This window comes from Leptonotus elevatus, chromosome 14 (assembly GCF_054856555.1).
Source record: "Leptonotus elevatus isolate MCC_2025b chromosome 14, RoL_Lele_1.0, whole genome shotgun sequence".
Classification (NCBI taxonomy): Eukaryota; Metazoa; Chordata; class Actinopteri; order Syngnathiformes; family Syngnathidae; genus Leptonotus; species Leptonotus elevatus.
Window position 1 is genome coordinate 4,878,508 of NC_141252.1, and position 18,708 is coordinate 4,897,215.

General features: G+C 43.7%; 1 protein-coding gene across 3 annotated transcripts in view; it reads left to right on the plus strand.

The window, feature by feature from the left end:
• Positions 1-10,610, plus strand: part of brf1a (BRF1 general transcription factor IIIB subunit a) — a 35,280-nt gene extending 24,670 nt beyond the window's left edge. For 2 of the 3 annotated variants that reach the window (XM_086095676.1, XM_086095677.1), the window contains exons 16-19: positions 731-993; positions 7,258-7,309; positions 8,569-8,716; positions 9,541-10,610. In XM_086095676.1, coding sequence (XP_085951802.1) covers positions 731-993; positions 7,258-7,309; positions 8,569-8,716; positions 9,541-9,578 — 501 coding nt within the window. In that variant the 3' untranslated portion in view covers positions 9,579-10,610. The remainder of the gene's footprint in view (positions 1-730; positions 994-7,257; positions 7,310-8,568; positions 8,717-9,540) is intronic. The other variant, XM_086095678.1, reaches the window with a different exon arrangement.
• Positions 10,611-18,708: the final 8,098 nt, after the last annotated feature.

Below are 18,708 nucleotides of genomic sequence, written 5' to 3' on the forward strand. Positions count from 1 at the left end.
CGTCGCTCTGCAGACGGCAGCATAGTTTAAGAATCGATACAAAAGCTTCAACCTCACCTTTTAAATGTAGCTTCATTAGTTGGCTTCTAATGTTACTTTCAATATTCGCTTCTAAATTCGTAGCACACGGAGACGCGTTAGCTTCCAAAGTTAGCGAGTCAGAGACTCAAATTAGTTTCCAATGTTACCTCTGTTGGAGCTTAGAAAGAACAATGATGGCTTTTGACGTTAGCTGCGGTGGTAGACTTCAAGGTTAGCTTTAGCATTACCTTCAATGTTAGCTTTGGAGATAAGCTTCCAACATTACGCGTCACATTACACGTATGACAATTCTGTTGTTGGCCTCCAAAGTTAGCGTCAACGTTGGAAGCTAGCCTTGTCTTTAGCATCTGCTTCAAGTAATAACGTCAACATTACCTCAAGATTTTGCTTCCAATGATATTTACATCCTGCTTCTGAAGTTGGATACCAACGCTCGCTTCCAAGGTTAGCGTCAACATTATCTCAAATGTTAACTTTTATTATTGGCATGAAGTGAGCATCCATCATTAACTCTTAACGTTCGAGATAATGAAGCTCAACATTACGGAATCAACATCAACAACTAAATGTGCAAATTGGCTGAAATACTTTTCCGAGCAAATAGCAAAAATTGAGTTGATAAATCGCAATTTACATTAGTTTCAGATTTGCCATTTGACCACATTGACATGCGACGTTTTGCAAACAGCGAGCGGCGCCCAAACAGCGGCCGGCCATCCGAGCCGGCACGGCCGACGAGGCCATCGAGAAGATGCTGGAGCAGAAGAAGATCTCCGCCAAGATCAACTACGACGTGCTCAAGGACCTCAACATCAAGCCCGCCGTCAGCCCCGCCCACAAGGCCCAGTCCCCCCGGGGACCCACCACCACAACCAAGCTAAGCAGACGCAACCCAAAGCTGGGACGGGCGTCACTCAACCTCAGCACGCCACTCAGCTCGCTGGGCAAAAGGTCAGTGGGCACAACTTAAATGCTTTTCATTTGGCCGCATAGTGACTTTGGGGGGTTCAAAAGTCAACACAACTTTTCTCTGCTCTGATGTTAAAAACGGTTGTGTTTGTAAAATCTTGCAATGCTAAGATGATATTTCAAACACCAGGCCTTTGCAGCTACGCGTTTGTCCGCATTGTCCTTTGAATACTAAAATTCAACACTTTTTGTCTGCCCAAACATAAATAACTTGCATTATGTAATACAATGCTACGCTGATGTTAGCTAACAAATGCTGACACATATGCTAATATTTTGCATATTTTGTATGCTCTTGTATTCTATTGAAAACCAAGCTATGCTGTTGTTAGCTCAAAATGCTAAAGTAATGCTAACGTTGTGCTACAAACGTGAGCCGTACCTGCTGTGAGGTCATCTGCGGAGTTTTTGAATCCCTCAGAAATTAACACTTATTTTGTCTGTTCCAAGTTAAACAACTTGTATTATCGCCTTCAAATGAGTGCATTGCTGACTTTATGGAAAAATGCTAATGTTATGTTTGCGGAGTCATTTGAATGCCTCAAGAATGAATACATATTTTATCTTTCCCCCAAAAAACAAGTGATTGTTAATGAGCGCTTGGCATATTTGCTGTGCGGCTGTCCGAATCGCTTTGTGTGAAAATGAAGACCTATTTTGTCGTCTTCCAGGTCAACCACTCAACTTGCCTGTAAAACAATGCAATGTTAACTTGTGCTCACAATGCTAGGACTGGTCGCTTATGCATTAGCAGAATTTTTAAAAAGTGGGGCGACGGCATGGCCATCGTCTCGCAGCGTAATTATGTGCAGCCTGGGAAAAAGGCCCAAAAAGAAGGCACGCAGTCGGGGGGCAGAATGGCCGCCTTTGAGCTTGTTATTGAAAGAGCGACGGTGCGGCTCTGCTGACAGTGCAGCCATTGTGCCTTGTTGCTGAGGGGCCACATTGTGGGGGGGGGGGAGCTCCCCCCCCCCCTTCGACAGTGCGCCCATCCCCCACTTTTACGCCTTTCTCAAGGCTTCTATTTGCACTTGTTTGCATGTTTACCGCTCTTGAACAGTCAACCAAGGTAGCATTTAGTTAGCATTAGCTTTTGGGGAAGGGGGAGAAAGTATGTATTGTTTTGTTTTTCTTAACTTGAACAGGATGTCGTCCTCAGAGATTGGTTGTGTGGTTTCACGGTCAAGTGTCCCAAGTTTCAAATCTCGATTGAAGGTTCTACTCCTTGGAATCCTGTGTCAGAAGTGGGATGCTTCGGTTGGTTGTCTTTCTGTGGCGCATTCCTGCCATATTTTCCTTACATTGTTGCGATATGAAAGCCGCTTACCAAACATTCCCGCCCCCGTTCGCCCCATCCTCACTGGAAAGAAGCGGGATCCAGAAATAGCGCCTAATTGCCCTCTAGCGCTCTTCTCTGCTGCGCTCTTCCGAGTTCCACTCTCGCATTTTTTTTGTGTGTAGGCAAAAAGACAGAAGAAGAAAGAGAATTCCTAACGGGGTTTGTTTTCCAGCGGGAGTCTGTGTTGGTTTTGCGCTACGGAAGAACTGGCAGCTCAGCACTTTAGCCGGCAGATGTTTGCCGCCGTCGCCGCAACACCCCCCCCCCCCCCCCAGGACGGTTGCAGGGCCAGAGTGAAAAGGGGGTGCGAGACAGGAAATGCCATGTTTTCTCCCAGGCGGCGGCAGCAGCCGGTGTCTGTCGTACCAGGCAATGACTGAACGGCAGAGTCAAGCAAGGTTGACTAATGTGTGAAAGGGGAAACTGGGAAATCGGGACCGGGTGCGAAGTTAACACCAGACACCCGTCCTTCGCTCTGATGCATCAAAAGTAATTGTTGCAAATTTGCTTTTATGCTATTTGGAAGAGGCTAAATTCAAATTTTGTTGTACCTGCTCTAACCCCTTTCTCCCAACCCTGTTTTTTTTTCTTGTTTTTTTTCATTACCACCTTTTTCTTTTGTTGTTGTTCTGTAAAAACAAATCAGAAGGGTGAGGGGGTGATTTCCTTGACCTGGAAAATTTTCATTTTCTGGATTAGCTGTAACAGAGGCATGACAGTAGGTGGTTGTGTTAAAGGGGGTGCGAAGTTTACTAAACAGCACTCACCACTTTCACTCTGTGTCAAAAGTAATTTACAATGAACAGCTCTTTGGGGGAGGTCAAATTTAATCTTACCTTCTACTAAAACTGAAGACTCACACTAACCCCTTTCACACAACCTCGGCTTTCCCCCACAGCTTTTTTGTTTTGTAACTGTTATATATATATGGTATAAACAAATCAAAAGGGTTGGGGCAACATAGCTGACCGGAAAAATTCAACTTGTGACTTGGGTGAGAGTTGTAACCGAATCAAGACAGACAGATGTCTGTGTATAAGGGGTGCGAAACACCTGACACAGCAGTGTTAAAGGGAAATAGTTGTCAAGATAGCGATACAACAAGGCAGAAGTACCTGTGAAGTTGAAAAAGTCGCAGATCCACTACCGCTTGGGTCGATACCTTTCACACAAGACAGCGAGACGGGGGGAAAAGCTGTCTTAGTGAGAACGTGGATTTAGATTGGTCTCCTTGTGGGGATTCCACTTCATCTTTTGTCCCTTAAACTCAAGTCCCCCTTACATAGATTAATTTTTCTTACATACGGTTGCAGTCTTTGCACCTCGCCCATCCCCCGCCCCCTTTCACATACACACACACCAAATCCGGTGGCTTAACTCCACCAGCCGTCAGTCGCCTGTGCAGCTCAGGCGCGGCGTCTCATTGGACGCTAAGCTGATTAGCGCCGCGTCGCTAAAGCCGGCGGCTACTGATAGCCTAACACAGGAGCAGTTGGCAAAGGGCGGAGTTAAAAGCTAGCGTCGACAGACGCTTCATTAGGTACACCAGATGACGTTAGATCCACGCTTAACCGATGAAAACCCGCACAGTGTCTCTCGGGAGAGGACAGACCTCTGCCAAGGCCTCCCGACTCGCTTAGTAGCCTAGCATCAGGTCACTTCAAGGTAGAGCAAATGAAATATAAATAAAAAATCAATAAACCCCACTGCATATTTCTGGTTTGGTATTCACAAATTCATCTTTTATAGCGCAGGAGTGGCAACTCAAATGCCGGAGGGCAAAACAACCATTCAAGGACGGCAAAGCAACATGAAAAAGAAAATCAACTCACTCAACATTTGTATTAATTCCAAAGACATGCTTGGAACAACATGAGACAATAGAAATCTTATGAAGGACCGTTTCCGTGCCTTGCCTCGGTGCTGCTGTTTTTGTTAGCGACATAGTTTGAATGCGTTTTGTTGGCGTCTTGGCTGGCGTACCTCATGTTGTAGCTGTTGCTTGTATTTTGAGTGCTGAGCCGATGATAAGAAAGAAAAGTAGGAGGAGGACGCGACTCAGCAGAGGATGTTTGCAGGAAGTCAACAGCTTGTCCGGCCTGAAGGCAAAAACACGTCCTGCCTGCGCCGCAAAAATCACCAGTCAGCACCAAAGTCCAACTTTGAACAACCAACGTCAGTAATGAGGACTGTTTTTTCTTTCCTTTGTCTCGTAGTTGATTGGGAGGAAAGACATTTACACACAAAAAAAGGCTTCATGTTGCTGTAATGATGTCTCACTATTGCAAGACGAAACACATTTTGCCAGGAAAAAGGTGTCATTTGGTAAAAATGGTGTCCGTTTAAGAGAAAAAGTTGCCTAAGACAGCATTTTACAGGCATGTATAATAACCAGAAATAGAATATTACAATATTTTATTTAAGAAAAAAAAGATTGAGAAAGCTCAATATTTGAATTAAAAATATGTCATTTCAAGGCCCAGAGAAAAAAAGAAATATTACAAGATTACGGTGATATCATTTTGTTTGAAAAATATTTTTTTAAAAGCAAAAAGTACTACTAATTGGGAGAATATTCCGCCACATGTCTTTGTTGGACTCCGACGATGTGCGAGAAATTGACCCGACTGAGACATCTGCGGCGACGGCGCGTCTGTGAGAGTGCCACGTTGTTGTCAGCGCACGCATGATTTATGCGTCGGCCGCAGGGGCGGTCAACTCCGGCGGCGCGTCGGGAGCCGCTCCCCGCCGCGGCACCTCTTCAAGTCGGTCGCCTCGGAGACCGGGCTCAGCCGCCCTTTGACCTCTGAACTCTACCGGACACCCACCGTCGGCCGTAAACATCCAAACTCAAGTCGCTCTCGCTAAATGACTCGATTATTCTCACGTTATTACCACGACTCGCTCTGGCTGGCTCTTAATAATCATCATCATCATCATAAGAATTAAAGCTCCCAATAAGTTGGCTTACTGGTGGGAAAGTTATGAAAATTATTATTATTGTTCAAGGATAACAATAGTAAAAATTTATTTGCTGCACTAATAATAATTATAATGATGATAAGAATTATAGCACCTAATAGGTGACTTGATATAATGATATGAATTTAAAATCTATATAATTCAAGGCAGTCCGAGCAGCTTCATACTCGGGCGATCATCATCATCATCATCATCATCATCATCATCACTAAAGGTATAAATAAAGGTCATTTAGTGGCCAGAAAACATATCGGTCAGAATTTTTTTTTTTTTATCATAAGAACAAAATATAACAATTTTCAATTGAGTAGTAGCAGCTCTGTGCTTAGGCACAAATAATAATAATTAATATTAACAATCATATCATAATAATTAAAGCCTCCAAAAAGGTGACATTATGACTGGAAAATTCTATTCATTAAAAGAAAATGTGAATAACGTGATTTAACCCTTTCAATGTCTTGGCACCTCTTTGCTTGGCACTAATAATCATAATAATAACAGTAGTAAAAATTAAAGCACCTCATACAGGTGACAGATTCTCTAGTAGTAACCCAAATAATAAGATTTAAAAAATAAAATCTGTTCTGTTTTGATCTCTGTGTGCAACAATAATGATCATATACTTACCAATAAGCATTAAAGCCAACAAATGGTCATTACAATTTAAGAAGAAGAAGAAATGAAGCAATTCTCATGTTCAGGCCCTGATGACGATGATAACGGTGATGAATAACAATCATCATCATCATCATCATCATCATCATCATCATCATCATGGCGTCAGACAAGCTTGCATTTAGTATTCATGACAAGTTCGTTGCGGGGTCATGCGGAAATGTTACGTGTCCCCTCGGGGTGGTGGGGGGGTGTTCGCAGAGCACATGTTCAACGCAGTGGGGGCCCTACATCATGCTGCCTCCCCCCCCCCCCATCATTAACCACACCCACCTCCCTGGCTTAAGGCTGATTCATTAGCGCTCAACGGCCAGAGGGAGGCGTTGATTGTAAAAGGTGGGGCGTGATCAGCGCCTCGGGTGATGCCGCCAGTGGGAACGAGCTTTGAGCTGTCAATCACTTCTGTCTTGTGAAATGGAACTTATTCTTTCAATTTGAGTGAAATAAAAAAACAGCAATGAGCCCCTGAAAACTGCAGTGGGCTAAGTTGCTAACTCCATTTATGATTATTTCAGATGATTACTGGTCAAAATCAAAGTTTAATTCCAATTTTGACCTATAGGAGGCAGTAAATTATTCCTGATTCGCCAGCGCAACACTGGTCCAACTCCCGTTTCCAAAATGGCCCCCAGGCTTCACCTCCTACACAAAACATCCCAGAAATTCAGATTAAAAAAAATAACTTAAATGGTCCGGAATGAGCTGCTGACAACCACAGTGGGCCATCTCCATTTTTGTCCGCATCAGCAAAATGCCAAGTCTTGGGAAAAAGCACACTTTGTGTCAAAACAAGCCAGAAGAAGCCGTCGTTGCCAAATGAATCACAAGAATTTTATTGCAGCCCAAAAGACTTTAAATGAATAAATGGAATTAGCCCACTGTAGTTCTGGGCAGCTCAAACGAAGACGACATTCGTATGTGAAGGAGTTTCACACACACGCACGCACATGCAAAAATCGAGACGATGGTTCAATGGTGAATTCATTTCCCAGTGTGGACCTGTGAAATCAATCAAGCGATACTTCCCAAACAGGGAAATCGGCCGTATGAATCCTAAATGATGCGTTACATCCACAGTCAATATATAAAGTCACTCAAATGGGTTTTAAGTAAAGATTCCCAATACCACTTTTTTCAATTCTCGTGTAGTACCTGAGACCAAGTACCGGTATCGATAAAAGTGGTACTTTCAGTACCCTTAAAAAAAGACAGATGAAGTTTAAGTGTTGTGGTTTGTTTGTTGCCAGGTTGCAGACATTTGTGACCGGGCAGCCCAACAAGAAGATGGCCGTGCAGCAGGTCAGATGATCTTCATCATCATCTTCATCATCAATATACACAGAAGACGTTTTTGTTTTTGTTCTTTAAATCAGCATGGAAAAGCGTTCCTAGGTGTCGAACTCACTCGGTTTCAGGGGAGGTGGTTCTGCCTCTCATCCATGGCGAGTACATCTTTTGTTACCATGACGACCAGTGGGGGGGGGGCTCTCGGGGGGTACAATGTACATTTTTTTTGTTTCACTTGAGTTCCCGAGACGAGAACGGCATCACGGAAGAGTCCAACTCTAATTTCTTTGTCTGCCCTTCAACAAACGCCCCGAAAAGAACCCCCAGCGACCCCCCCCCCCCCTTCTCCCTTCTTCCTGCCTTCAAGTCAAAATCCCTTCAGGGCAAAAATGTCCACAGCAGCACTTTTTTTCTTTTTTTTGCTGCTTTTTAACTTTGTGTTTTCTCACGACGTGCGCTCGCAACACGCTGCTTGCCTACCGGCTGCGCACGTGCACATGAATTGAAATGTTTGTGTTGTGTGTTTCCGTGGACACTCAAAGTCACACGTCCTGTCCTGATTTTTGGTCGCATCTTTCCGTTTTGTTGTTCTACTTCCTGTGCTTACTTCCTGCCTTGTCCTCTTTTAATTCTCCTTTGCTAAATCACGTGCCAGGAGAAGAACGTTTGCACGAGTGCTGGGGTCAACGAACCTTGTTACTTAGCAACCCCCCCCCCCCTTGGGAAAGGGAAGCAATGGTCCTCCCTGATTGGCCGAGTCCGCTGCCCACTTACGTAATCTTGCAGATTAGACGAGATGAGTTCACTCTGCTCGCTCGCTCCCAGGAATTAAACCGTACCCATACGCCATTAAACATCCTCTCTGGGGGCTTGAAGGGGCAAATGGCACGGTCTAATTCCTGACATTTTTGGCAGTCCCTCAGTCCCTAATTTATTCATTTTTTATTTTTCAACTCTTAGCATATGGGCATCATTCTAATTATCTTCGACGTGGTTGACTTGAAGTTGCTTTTCAAACATGGCTTCTTGAGACTTTTTTTTGTGCGTCTACTCATGAAAGATATGTCTACCAAATTTCATGTTGCAAACTCAAACTGGCTTTGGGGCCAAAATTTTCAAAGAGGAACCGCATGTCTTCCTGCTGCCACTCGACATTACACACGCACGCACGCACGCACGCACACACAGTCAGTCCATGTTTGTGAGTCGTGTCACTGGATTGTTGTCGATCATCAGAAATATTGAAAATCAATATTTCACTGTTTGCTCAGCCCGCCCTCCCAGCGCCGATTGCCGTGGCGGCCCCCCTAGCCGTGCTGGTGGAGAGCGGCCCGGTGATGTACGACGACGCGGGCGAGGAAGACGAGGATGAGGAGGAGGATACCTGCGTGAGCGCCATGGAGCTGATGGGCAGTCAAGGTCAGTCGGAGGCCGTCGGCTTGTCGCGAGTGGCGTCACTCGGCGCCGCTAACTCGTTAGGGGATCCGGTTTTTTTCATGACGTCTTTTAATGAGCGCCGCCGGTCAGTTTGTGTCCACTTTGCCGCAATTAGCGCCTTCCGTCAACCTCGCGTTGACATTAAACTGACCTTCAGAGTTTTGACCTATAAAAATCTCCGAAGGCAAATAATCCTCAGTCAATATCAAGGTTTTGGATATTCATCATACTGACAATGTAGTTATAAATAGAAAGGATGGTTCATTTGAGGTATGATTTGTTTATGTTGGTTTGTTGCAACGTGATTTTGATTTTCATTTCATCGTAAGAGCTTATAGCAGCAACACAATCACATATCCGGAAAGCCCTCGTGAAGACCTTTAATATGAGGTATGACTTGATAGTATTTTATTGATGTGATTTTTGAACTTGTTACTGGTGAACTTTGACCTCAGGTAACCACCTGTCGATCAAAGGTAATTGTCACTAAAAACCAAATCATGTAAGTAGCTGTATACTTTCTATCTTTCCACCAAGTTTGAAGACGATCGGATGAAAATTGTCTCAAAAGTAGTTTTTGCTCTTTCACCAAATTGGCAATACTGTGACCTTTGACCTTTGACCTTAGAGCTTGGACCTTAACATGTTGGCATGTCCAAAGCTGTGAAACCAAGGAACATCAATGCTAACAATCTTAGCCATACTCTGATTTTATGTTGCATTAGATGCCATCCTAAATCCAGGAAATCCTTATTTACAAACAGCGTTGCAGCAGCCATTTTGATTTGTTGTTTTTGTTTTTCCAGCAGATTACGGCTGCGACGATTACGACGACGGCTTCTAGCGGCAGCTTGTTGTTTTTTCCTCGGATCTCGCACCACTTAGCACGCTTGAAGGGATCCAGCCTTTACGAGCCGGGACACAAGTTGGCGGACGCCAAAAATAACGGACAAATGTCTGGTTGTTGCGCAATTAAGATGGCGGCACAAGTCTGATTTGGAACGAAGACGTCACGTCGAGCCACCGTGATGACGCCAGACGCTCGTCAAAGTTGACTCCAAGTGGAAAAGCTTCACGACGTTAACAAGTGCTCACGAAAAAGCTGCAAACGTATGTACTTCCTGATTGGACAGGAAGTGGCTTAAACACCAAGACAAACAAGTTTTTCTTATCTCAAAACTGTTAAGATGCCAAAGTTCCTTAAGTTAAATTGTTTACAAATCAAAGAAAACAAGCACATTAGTTTATTAGTTTTCATTTATTTATTAGCATGTTTGCTAGCCTCATGCTGCTGCAGCTTGCCTTTCTTTAAATGGATCATATTTCTATTGTTTTAATATTAATACGATTTTAATTTGGCAAAGACTTTTGGGGAAATACTTTTTTTTTCTGGACGTTTTCACAGATGGCATCCGGTGAGTGAGCAAATATTTTTGTTTGTTTTTTGGATTTTTTTAGGTTTGTGTTTGAAAGTGGCCACTGGGGGTGCTGGTGAGTTGATGATGGGGGAAGTGATGTCACATGTTGACACCTTGAGACGTATGTGTCACAATGTCAGATGATGTTGCTTGATGTCACGTGACGGTGTCGTGTCTCGTGATGTAATGTGACATCATCTGACATTGTGATGTCATATCTATATAAGGTCATGTCACAAGCCACATGTTACAGTTGATGTTGTCACACTGCCAGATGTGTCACAGTGCCACGTTACATCATGACATCGTGGCATGATGTCTCATCATGCCACATTTCATGTGTTCTTCCAAAAAGAATAACGTGTGACAATCAAACAGGAAGTACACACACACACACCAAAAGTAAATGGCACATAATTCAACATCACCAATAAACGTTTCCAAGCATGCAATGCCAACTTTTTTTGTCGATCATGTTGCTTATAATGAAATTTGAGATTTTTTAGTGTGGTGTGGAAAAGATCCCTATTTGAATCCCAAATGCATCCATCTTGATTTCACTTCCCGCCGACAACGGGCGACATGGTGTGACACTTTCATTTATTTGTGATATATCATATTTACAGACACACACACACACACAACTCGCTGCTGTCTTTCTATCCAGCTGTGCGCGTGTGTGTGTCAGTGCAGCCCTGTAATTACGTGCAGTCACGTGTTGGTGTGGCGCAGGTGGGAGAGACAATTTAATTAGAGGGAGGACGGAGGTGACTGCAGCCCACCTGCGACTGTCTCGTATTGTTTTGTTTGGCTTCCTGTGTTGTGACTTTCCGTCTCCGAGGGAGGAATATCAAATCTGGCGACCTTTTAAGATCATATTAAGAAATGTCACATTTTTGATACAAAATCATAATTTTCCTTCATTTCAGGCTAACAAAACATTTCCAGGTTTTCCAAACCAAAGCAACGGGTGGCACCATTTAAAAATAAATAATTGCTTAACTGTCAAATCTATTTTGGCCAATCAGAAGCCTGAAGAAAATCATTTCCGGAAAATCATGCTGCATTCATGAAAACTGGGAATTCTCACAAGGGAACATTTTTGTCCACGGAAGTGCATGGCAAAATGTGAAACAATTTTAGCCAATCACAGGCTTAAAGAAATTATTTTCTGGAAAAGGCACAGTCGTGCTGCATTCATTAAAGCTGGGAACTTTGAGAATTCCCGAAATGTTTACTTCTACACGCTGTCTGTCGCGTAACAAATCAAGTTTAGCTAATCAGATGCTTGTCGAACGTCATCTTCTGTGCTGCTTTCAAGGAGACTTGGAATTAAGAAAATTCGGAGGGGAAATTACTTTTGAAGGCTGCCATGCTTTTAACAAAGTTTTGTGTGAAGTCGAGTTCTTTTCGAGGAAAGACACCATCGTGCTGTGTTCAAGGAAACCAGAAATTCAGCAACATTGGACACTTTTGCAGGCTGTCAAGCGCCAAGGCACCTGTAAAGCTGATCGAGTCGACCAGAAGTGTGGAAAAGATGCAACCGTGCTGCTTTCACTGAAAATGGAAATGTCGAAATTTGAGCAAATGTCGTCTTTTGAAGTCTGTTTGGTGCATAATTTGGCACCTGAAAAGCCGCCTTAGCCAATCAGAAGCAGCGAAAGCCACCACTGTGCTGCATTCAATAAAACTGAAAATTCTGACGCACGCTAATGACTTCCATTTCTCCCCCCACGTGCGCCTTTCTGGTGATCTCCAGCAGATGGCCGCCAGCAAAGCAGGACAAACTCAGCAGATGACAGAAAATGTTCCTCCTCCGCTCCCGTCACTTCCCACATTCCCTCGCCGCCGGCAGACACATGAACGCATCTTCGTTTCCCAAGGTGGGCCCGAATTCTTTGCGCCTCGTTTTCGTTCTCGTTCTCGGGAGTGATTTTCTGTTTCTTTCTTTCTTTTTTCTTCTTTTTTTCTTTCTTTTCTTTCTTTCCTTTTTTTCCTTTTTTTCTCTTTCTTTCTCTCTCTCGTTCACTCTTTCTTTCTCTCTTTCTTCCCTCTCCATTGCTCCCTCTATCATTTGTTCTTTCTTCCTCTCTCTCTCTTTCTGCAGGGAAACAAGCGGCTACTTAGCAAATTTTCACTACAAATCCACCTGAGTGCCAATTCAACGACATCCCACTTATAATAAAGCAAACACGCATGAAAATTGGATTGTATTTTCACTGGTGGCAGCAGCACTTCATCACCAAGCCACCCTGTTTGATTTTGTCAATAAGTGTAGCGGCTCGGCATGTAGATCAGAAATGAATGAACATAAACACAAATAAGTCCTTTCACATCACATTTCAGGCAACCCGACTGAAATCAGTGACATTTCTGAAGTGGTTTCCATGGAAACGAGGGAAGATGCTCCCAACATCAGGACCAGGACGAGTGAGGTGGGAGAATTTGTTTACATTTTTGCCTATTGAGGTGAATTCCTGGGGCCGTTTTGGCGCTATTTAGCGTTTTGCGCCTCGTCCTCCGCCCACGCCGCACGCCCTCGCCAACCTCCTTGCTGATGCGGACGCGGATGGACAGACAAGGGAAAAAATATCAAATGAAATGTAAAAATAGGCAGTCTGAGCGGGAGACCCCCCCACACCCCCCCACGCTCGCCGCCCACGCCGTCTGCCGGGAAGTCGGGGCGCTTCCAGCCTGAGGGGAGCGAGATGCGCCGAACGAGACGCCCCAAAAAAAATCTGAACTTGAACTTGGACTTCCAGTTGGGATGCCGTCCTCGGGGGCCGCAGAAAGGCAGGGGGAAGGGGAAAACAACCTGGGGGTTCGAGGAGGCGCCTCCGCAGCCCCGACAAGCGCTTTGTCTTCATTGTTGCTGCACAATGAAGACGAATTCCTTCATTCACACTCGTGGAGAGCTAAAAACTTGGCAACGTCGGCTGCAGGTTGACGATTATTCTTATGATGCCGATTACGATGATTGAGATGCCGATGATGCTAAATTGTTTAAAGGCATAACATTCTTTGCGATGATATTCTGCGGAGAGCTGTCAAAATGTATCCATTATCAAATTAATCGACAACTATTTCAATCAACGAGTCATCGTTTGGAGCCATTTTTTTATGGAAAATTGTCCAAATCGTCTGTTTTCATTTCAGCATATCAACAATAATTGTTCACGGATTTTTGTAGTCCTTCATCAAAGAAGACTTCTGAGTTTAATCAAAATAACACTTAATAAGTATTTAAATGACAGCAATCACTTAAAAGGTTGACGCGGGTCGGCGAAGGCGGGACGGAGGTTTTGTCGAGTAATCGGCGGGATCGTGAGAAAGGTGCAGAGGATTTAGTCTGCTCGTCTTGACAGTTGATGGATTGATTTTTGGAGCTTATTAGCAGGATTCAGCTGCTGGCTAATTAGCGCTGATTCTTAAGCCGTGAGTTGCTTACGGCTCCACTTTATGGAATCGATTGCTTCATTTTGCTGAATGGGAAATTGAGAAACGCGTTACTGGTGATTGGATGCACATTTTTTTATTGGATTTTCGTCTGGAAAAAAACATTTGTGACAAAAAAAATGATGGAAATTTTTCGTCAACAAAATTATCACTGGTGGGAAACTGATCGAGTCTGACAGCAAATGGCAAAAATCGGCCACACGACTTGGATTCATGTACGATTGCAGGACAAGATGGCTGCAATCGAGTTTTCATATTAAAAATGTTTTTAAAAGACACAGAAATCTCTCAGACATCCTTGGAGAGATTAAAATGTGTGAAAAGAAAGCTTAGTGCAATACTGACGACTTCATAAGCGGCTAATCTGAGGAGCGTGCGTGCTCGCGTGTGCGCGATGACAGTTGAGTGTCATTTGTCTTTTTCTTGGACACGCACATACGCAAGTGTTTTCCTGCGAGCATCATCTGCCTCTCATTAGCGAGCGGACGCGGCGGCCGTCTTCATTAGTCACGTGTGCGTGCACGCCGCTCACGTGCACGCTCCTGTCAGGCATGAGGGAAAATCTCCCTAAATTCGGACTCTTCGCTAACGCTCAGTCAAGAGCACTTTCCATTTTGCGTTAGCCTTGAGCTAGCTACGTTCGGGAAACAAAGCTAAACAAGTCGCTGCTTTAATCGTTCACTCTGTATGACAAACCAATACCAGCATTGGACTCTTTTTGAAGGAGAAAAAAAACGATTTTAATGATAAAAGTGCCGCGAGTAGCATGCTAATTAGCATGACCGTTTAAGACTGGAGTAGATCATGACGTCTGTAAATTGAAGCAGAAATCATTGTCAATCAAATAATTTTGAATCGGAAATCAATTTTGTATCGAATCGTAGACCCAAAAATCGGAATCGAATTGATTCGTGAGACTGCCAAAGATTCCCACCCGTGGTTCATACAGAGATGGGAGGAGCAAGATGGCCGCCCTGTCGCTTCAACGGCTTGCACGGGCATCTATGGACGATCCAGTCATATATTCACGTCGGTGGTCGGTACCTTTCAAATTTCCCAGGAACGTCAAAGAAGACGTTTGCCATTTTTGCCTTTCCTCGTTTGGGAGTTTTGACGAGGTGACGGCGCTTGGCCATGTTTTTCCATTTGCGTCGTCGGCGTGCGGTTGGCGCATCCTCCCACGTTAAACCGTGCGTGCGTAACGAGCACCGCATTTGATTGTCCAAATTTCATTGCTGCTTCCATCTTGTTTGTTTTCGTACATCCAGCGACTCACTGCGAGACGTCTTTGCCTCATTTCATGTTGACACGGAAGGTGTGTTCTCACCTGGGCCTCTCGCGCACCCACACACACACAAAGACTGCAGACGTGGCGCAATCGCCGGTGACCTCATGCAGGGAGACCAGAGAGCAAGATCAAAGAAAGAAAAGCCTGTCATCACAATCACAGCGTGTGTTGAAGTGTGCGTTTTGAGTCCATTGTGAGGCAGTGTGTTCTTGTCTGGGTCGTGGCTGGGACTTGGGTTCCGTAATATTATTTTTGTTGTTGTCGCTAACATAGCTATGATAAATTTTTCAAAAATCATTTCTAGTTGAATACATTTTGCAGAAACTTTATTTGGACGTACACCGCCATTGTTATTTACGTGGCAACGCATTCAGTGCGCAAGTAAGTACGTCTCTGTAGCGTTCCTAAAGGGTGGTGAATGACAAGAACACGGTGTGGGGAGGGGGGGGGGGGGGAGGGGTGGTGGTGGGGGGTGGGGGGCTGTTCCACATCGCATGTTCTTTCTTTAGGAACGGTACCAGACTTACCTTGCAATTGCAGGGCATTGCGACGTAAATAACAATCTACAAAATGTATTCAACTGGAAATTATTTTTGAAAAATTAATCTCATCGATATGTTAGTAACAACCGAATAAATAATCTAGAGCAAATTTGTCATCACAGTTGGTAAAGATTAGCGGTTCATGTTAGCGATATGATGAGGATTAAGGCTAGCATAGTTGCTAAGAGTGATCAAAGCTGATCCACTTTGTGTCGTTTTGTGGTTTGGGTAGTTTTTGTTGTTTGTTGGTAATTTTAGTTTTTGGGGTTCAGGACATTGGGCGAGGAAAACAGAGGTCATGCAGCTCCTGACAAAAGGTTAGGGATAGTAACACATTGCTATCTGTTAGTATCAATCACCAAAATGAATGAAATGTTGTTTTAGTCAGTTTTTCTGTCTGCTTGCAATGCGAGACGATGGCAAACACTGCCCCCTAAAGGCTTGGTGGGGAAACTGCTGTGCTGGTTTGAAAATATGTGAAAATATAGAGATTTTTTTTTCTTTTTTTGGGGACTAATTTTGGCCATTGGCCTCTGTTTTTGATTTTCTGATATATATTTTTTTAAAGAATTTACTCCCGATTTTTCAAAAATCTGAACTTTTATCTGAAAAAGAGTATGATTCTTCCTGATTAAGCAAATGACTTTTTATCTCTATAAATTATTACTTTTATTGTGAAAAATGTTACTTTTGCAACAACAACAAAAATCTTTTTCCTCAGTTTAACAATTTTTTGGTGTAAAAAGAAACCTTTTTTCTCTCAAAACACAACTTTTTATTTTGATAAAATACTTTTTTTCTGTAAAATAAAACTTTTTGGGGGAGGGGGGAACCCACAGAGTCTAAAATAATAATAATAATAATAATAATAATAATAAAACAAATTAAATGCGATATCGAAATTACATATGTGTTTATTGGAATCATGTACTATTTTTTTTCTAATGTGACCCCCCCCCACTCCCAAAATAAATAATACAAAACGTGTATGTGTGTGCATGTGTATGTGTGTGCGTGCGCACACATTCCACAACAAGTTGCAAATCCCAGCATAAATGTGACGTGTGTGACGTGTGTGACGTGTGTGACGTGTGTGTGCAGCTGAGTTCAAAGGTCACTTAGCTATGCTCAGCTGGTCACTTTGCTTTCTCGCACCCCCTTTTGTTCCCTGTGGGAGGGTCAGAGTGGGTGAGCTGCGTCTTTGCTGTGAGACTGGCACATCTGTCTTGGAGGAGGAGGAAGATCTCGTGCCTGCACACACTTCTCTCACGCACACACACGTGCACACTCCATCTGGCCTGTGTGATAGCAGATGCTCCTCTCGCGCGCACACAAACACACACACACACACACACATGTAAATACATGCAACTGCTTCTCAGCCTAACATATTTATTTTCAATCTTATTTCTTTGTTCACTTTTCACCAAAGCCAGTTTCACGTAACATCAAATTTGGTAAGCTCGTCTATCATGAGTGGAGCCGCAAAACTATCTGAAAAAGTTACAGGAAGTCTGCCATTTTGGTTTGAAGCGTCCATTTTAGAGTCACTTAAGTCATCGTGATTATTTTGAAAATTCCGCCCCTGAAGCCAGTTTGACTGAGCCGAGTACATTTTGATACACTCGTCTCTCATGAGTAAACTCTTGTCAAGCGATATCCAAAAAGCACAGGAAGGCCACCATTTTGTTTTGATGAGGATGTTGTAGGCTCCTTTTGATTATTTCCCCTCAAATACTTTTCAAAATTCAGCCCCTGGAGACAGTTTGGCTTGGCAACATGAAATTTGGTGGGCTTGTTTATCATGACAAGACCCACAAAAAAAGTCAGCCATTAAGGTCTGATGCAGCCATGTTGCAAAACATATCAACTGTGAACCTGTGATATGCTTAATACACCCCCCCCCCCCCCACACACACACACACACACACACCACCACCTCCATTATTATGACACAACAAAAGACTTTAGCAGTCACACATTTCCTACATCATCTAAAGATCCATTCTAAGAATTCTCACAATGCTCACCCGGGTCACGTGTTACTCATTGCGCCATCCTGTAAGATTTTAATATTCTTATGTCGAGTGAAAATATTTGAATACTCTGGATTTCATTAGAGGAGAATAAAGTGAGCATGGAGGCCTTTTGGAGGTGAGCCAGGGGATGATGCGTAAAAGTGCAGAGTCATGTTGTGCCTGACCTACTTTTCACTCTCATTGTACTGACGCATAATCCATGGCGCCCCCTGGAGGTGCCCGCCAAGCACGAACAACCTCGGGATGTTCGGCTCGGCGATGGCGAGCGTTTCGTGTAAAAGTAGCGGCGAAAGTGCATTGTCAAGAAAAAAGAAGAAGTCTTAATCAGCATGTTGTGCTGTTGCCATGGTGATGCGGCGGGAACAATGGAGGCTTTCACACGCAAATGGGAAGAAAAAAAAGTTCCTAATGAACGTCTGTGAATATTAATGTGTGGTGAGTGCTTGGAAGACGACTCAACACGATGACTGATTAATTTCCTGTTTTCAACATTTGGAAGAGCAGCTACATGCTAATTGCGCTAAGCAGCACATTGGTCTTCACATCACTTGTTTATTCTTTCTTTTGTTTACCGTGTTTACATCATTTGCTTACATGCGTTAATGTTGTGTTGGTGTTTTTTATGTTACGACTTTGGATGACTTGTTTAGGTTACTTGTTAACATCGTTAGCTTGCGCTTCTCGTTTTTCTCTCACGTTTACGTCACTAATTTACTCAACTACTCGGGTTGTTCACATTACTTGTTGACGTCACTTGTGAACGCCGTTTGTTGACGTGTCCTCTTTCCATACTTGCTGACATCATTTTCTTCTATTGTTTGTTTTTGCCAGGTTTGTCATGTGTTAATTGTTTTCATGACTCATTGACATTGGCGTGACTCGTTTACGCCAATTGTTTGTATTTTCTTGTCAGCGTGTTGCATACGTTCAGTGCAAACCGGACCAAAATCGCAACTGATGGCGTGTTTGGAGGATGCTCGCAGATGAGCGTATTCATGTTCGTCATTTTGTCAATGTGCATGTTGCTCAGTGCCATTTGCTTGGGGGCGTGTCCTTGTTTCTCTCTTTTTTTTTCTGCCTCAGTGACCTTGACCACAGTGACCTTGTCGCTCCGTCGGAAGTCGGGGGAACACCAAGAGGGACACCCCCCCCCCCCCCAAAAAAATTTTTTTTATGTACGGAGCAGGTGTTCCATCATGAAGCCAACTTGAAAACCGTTCTTTGATTGTGA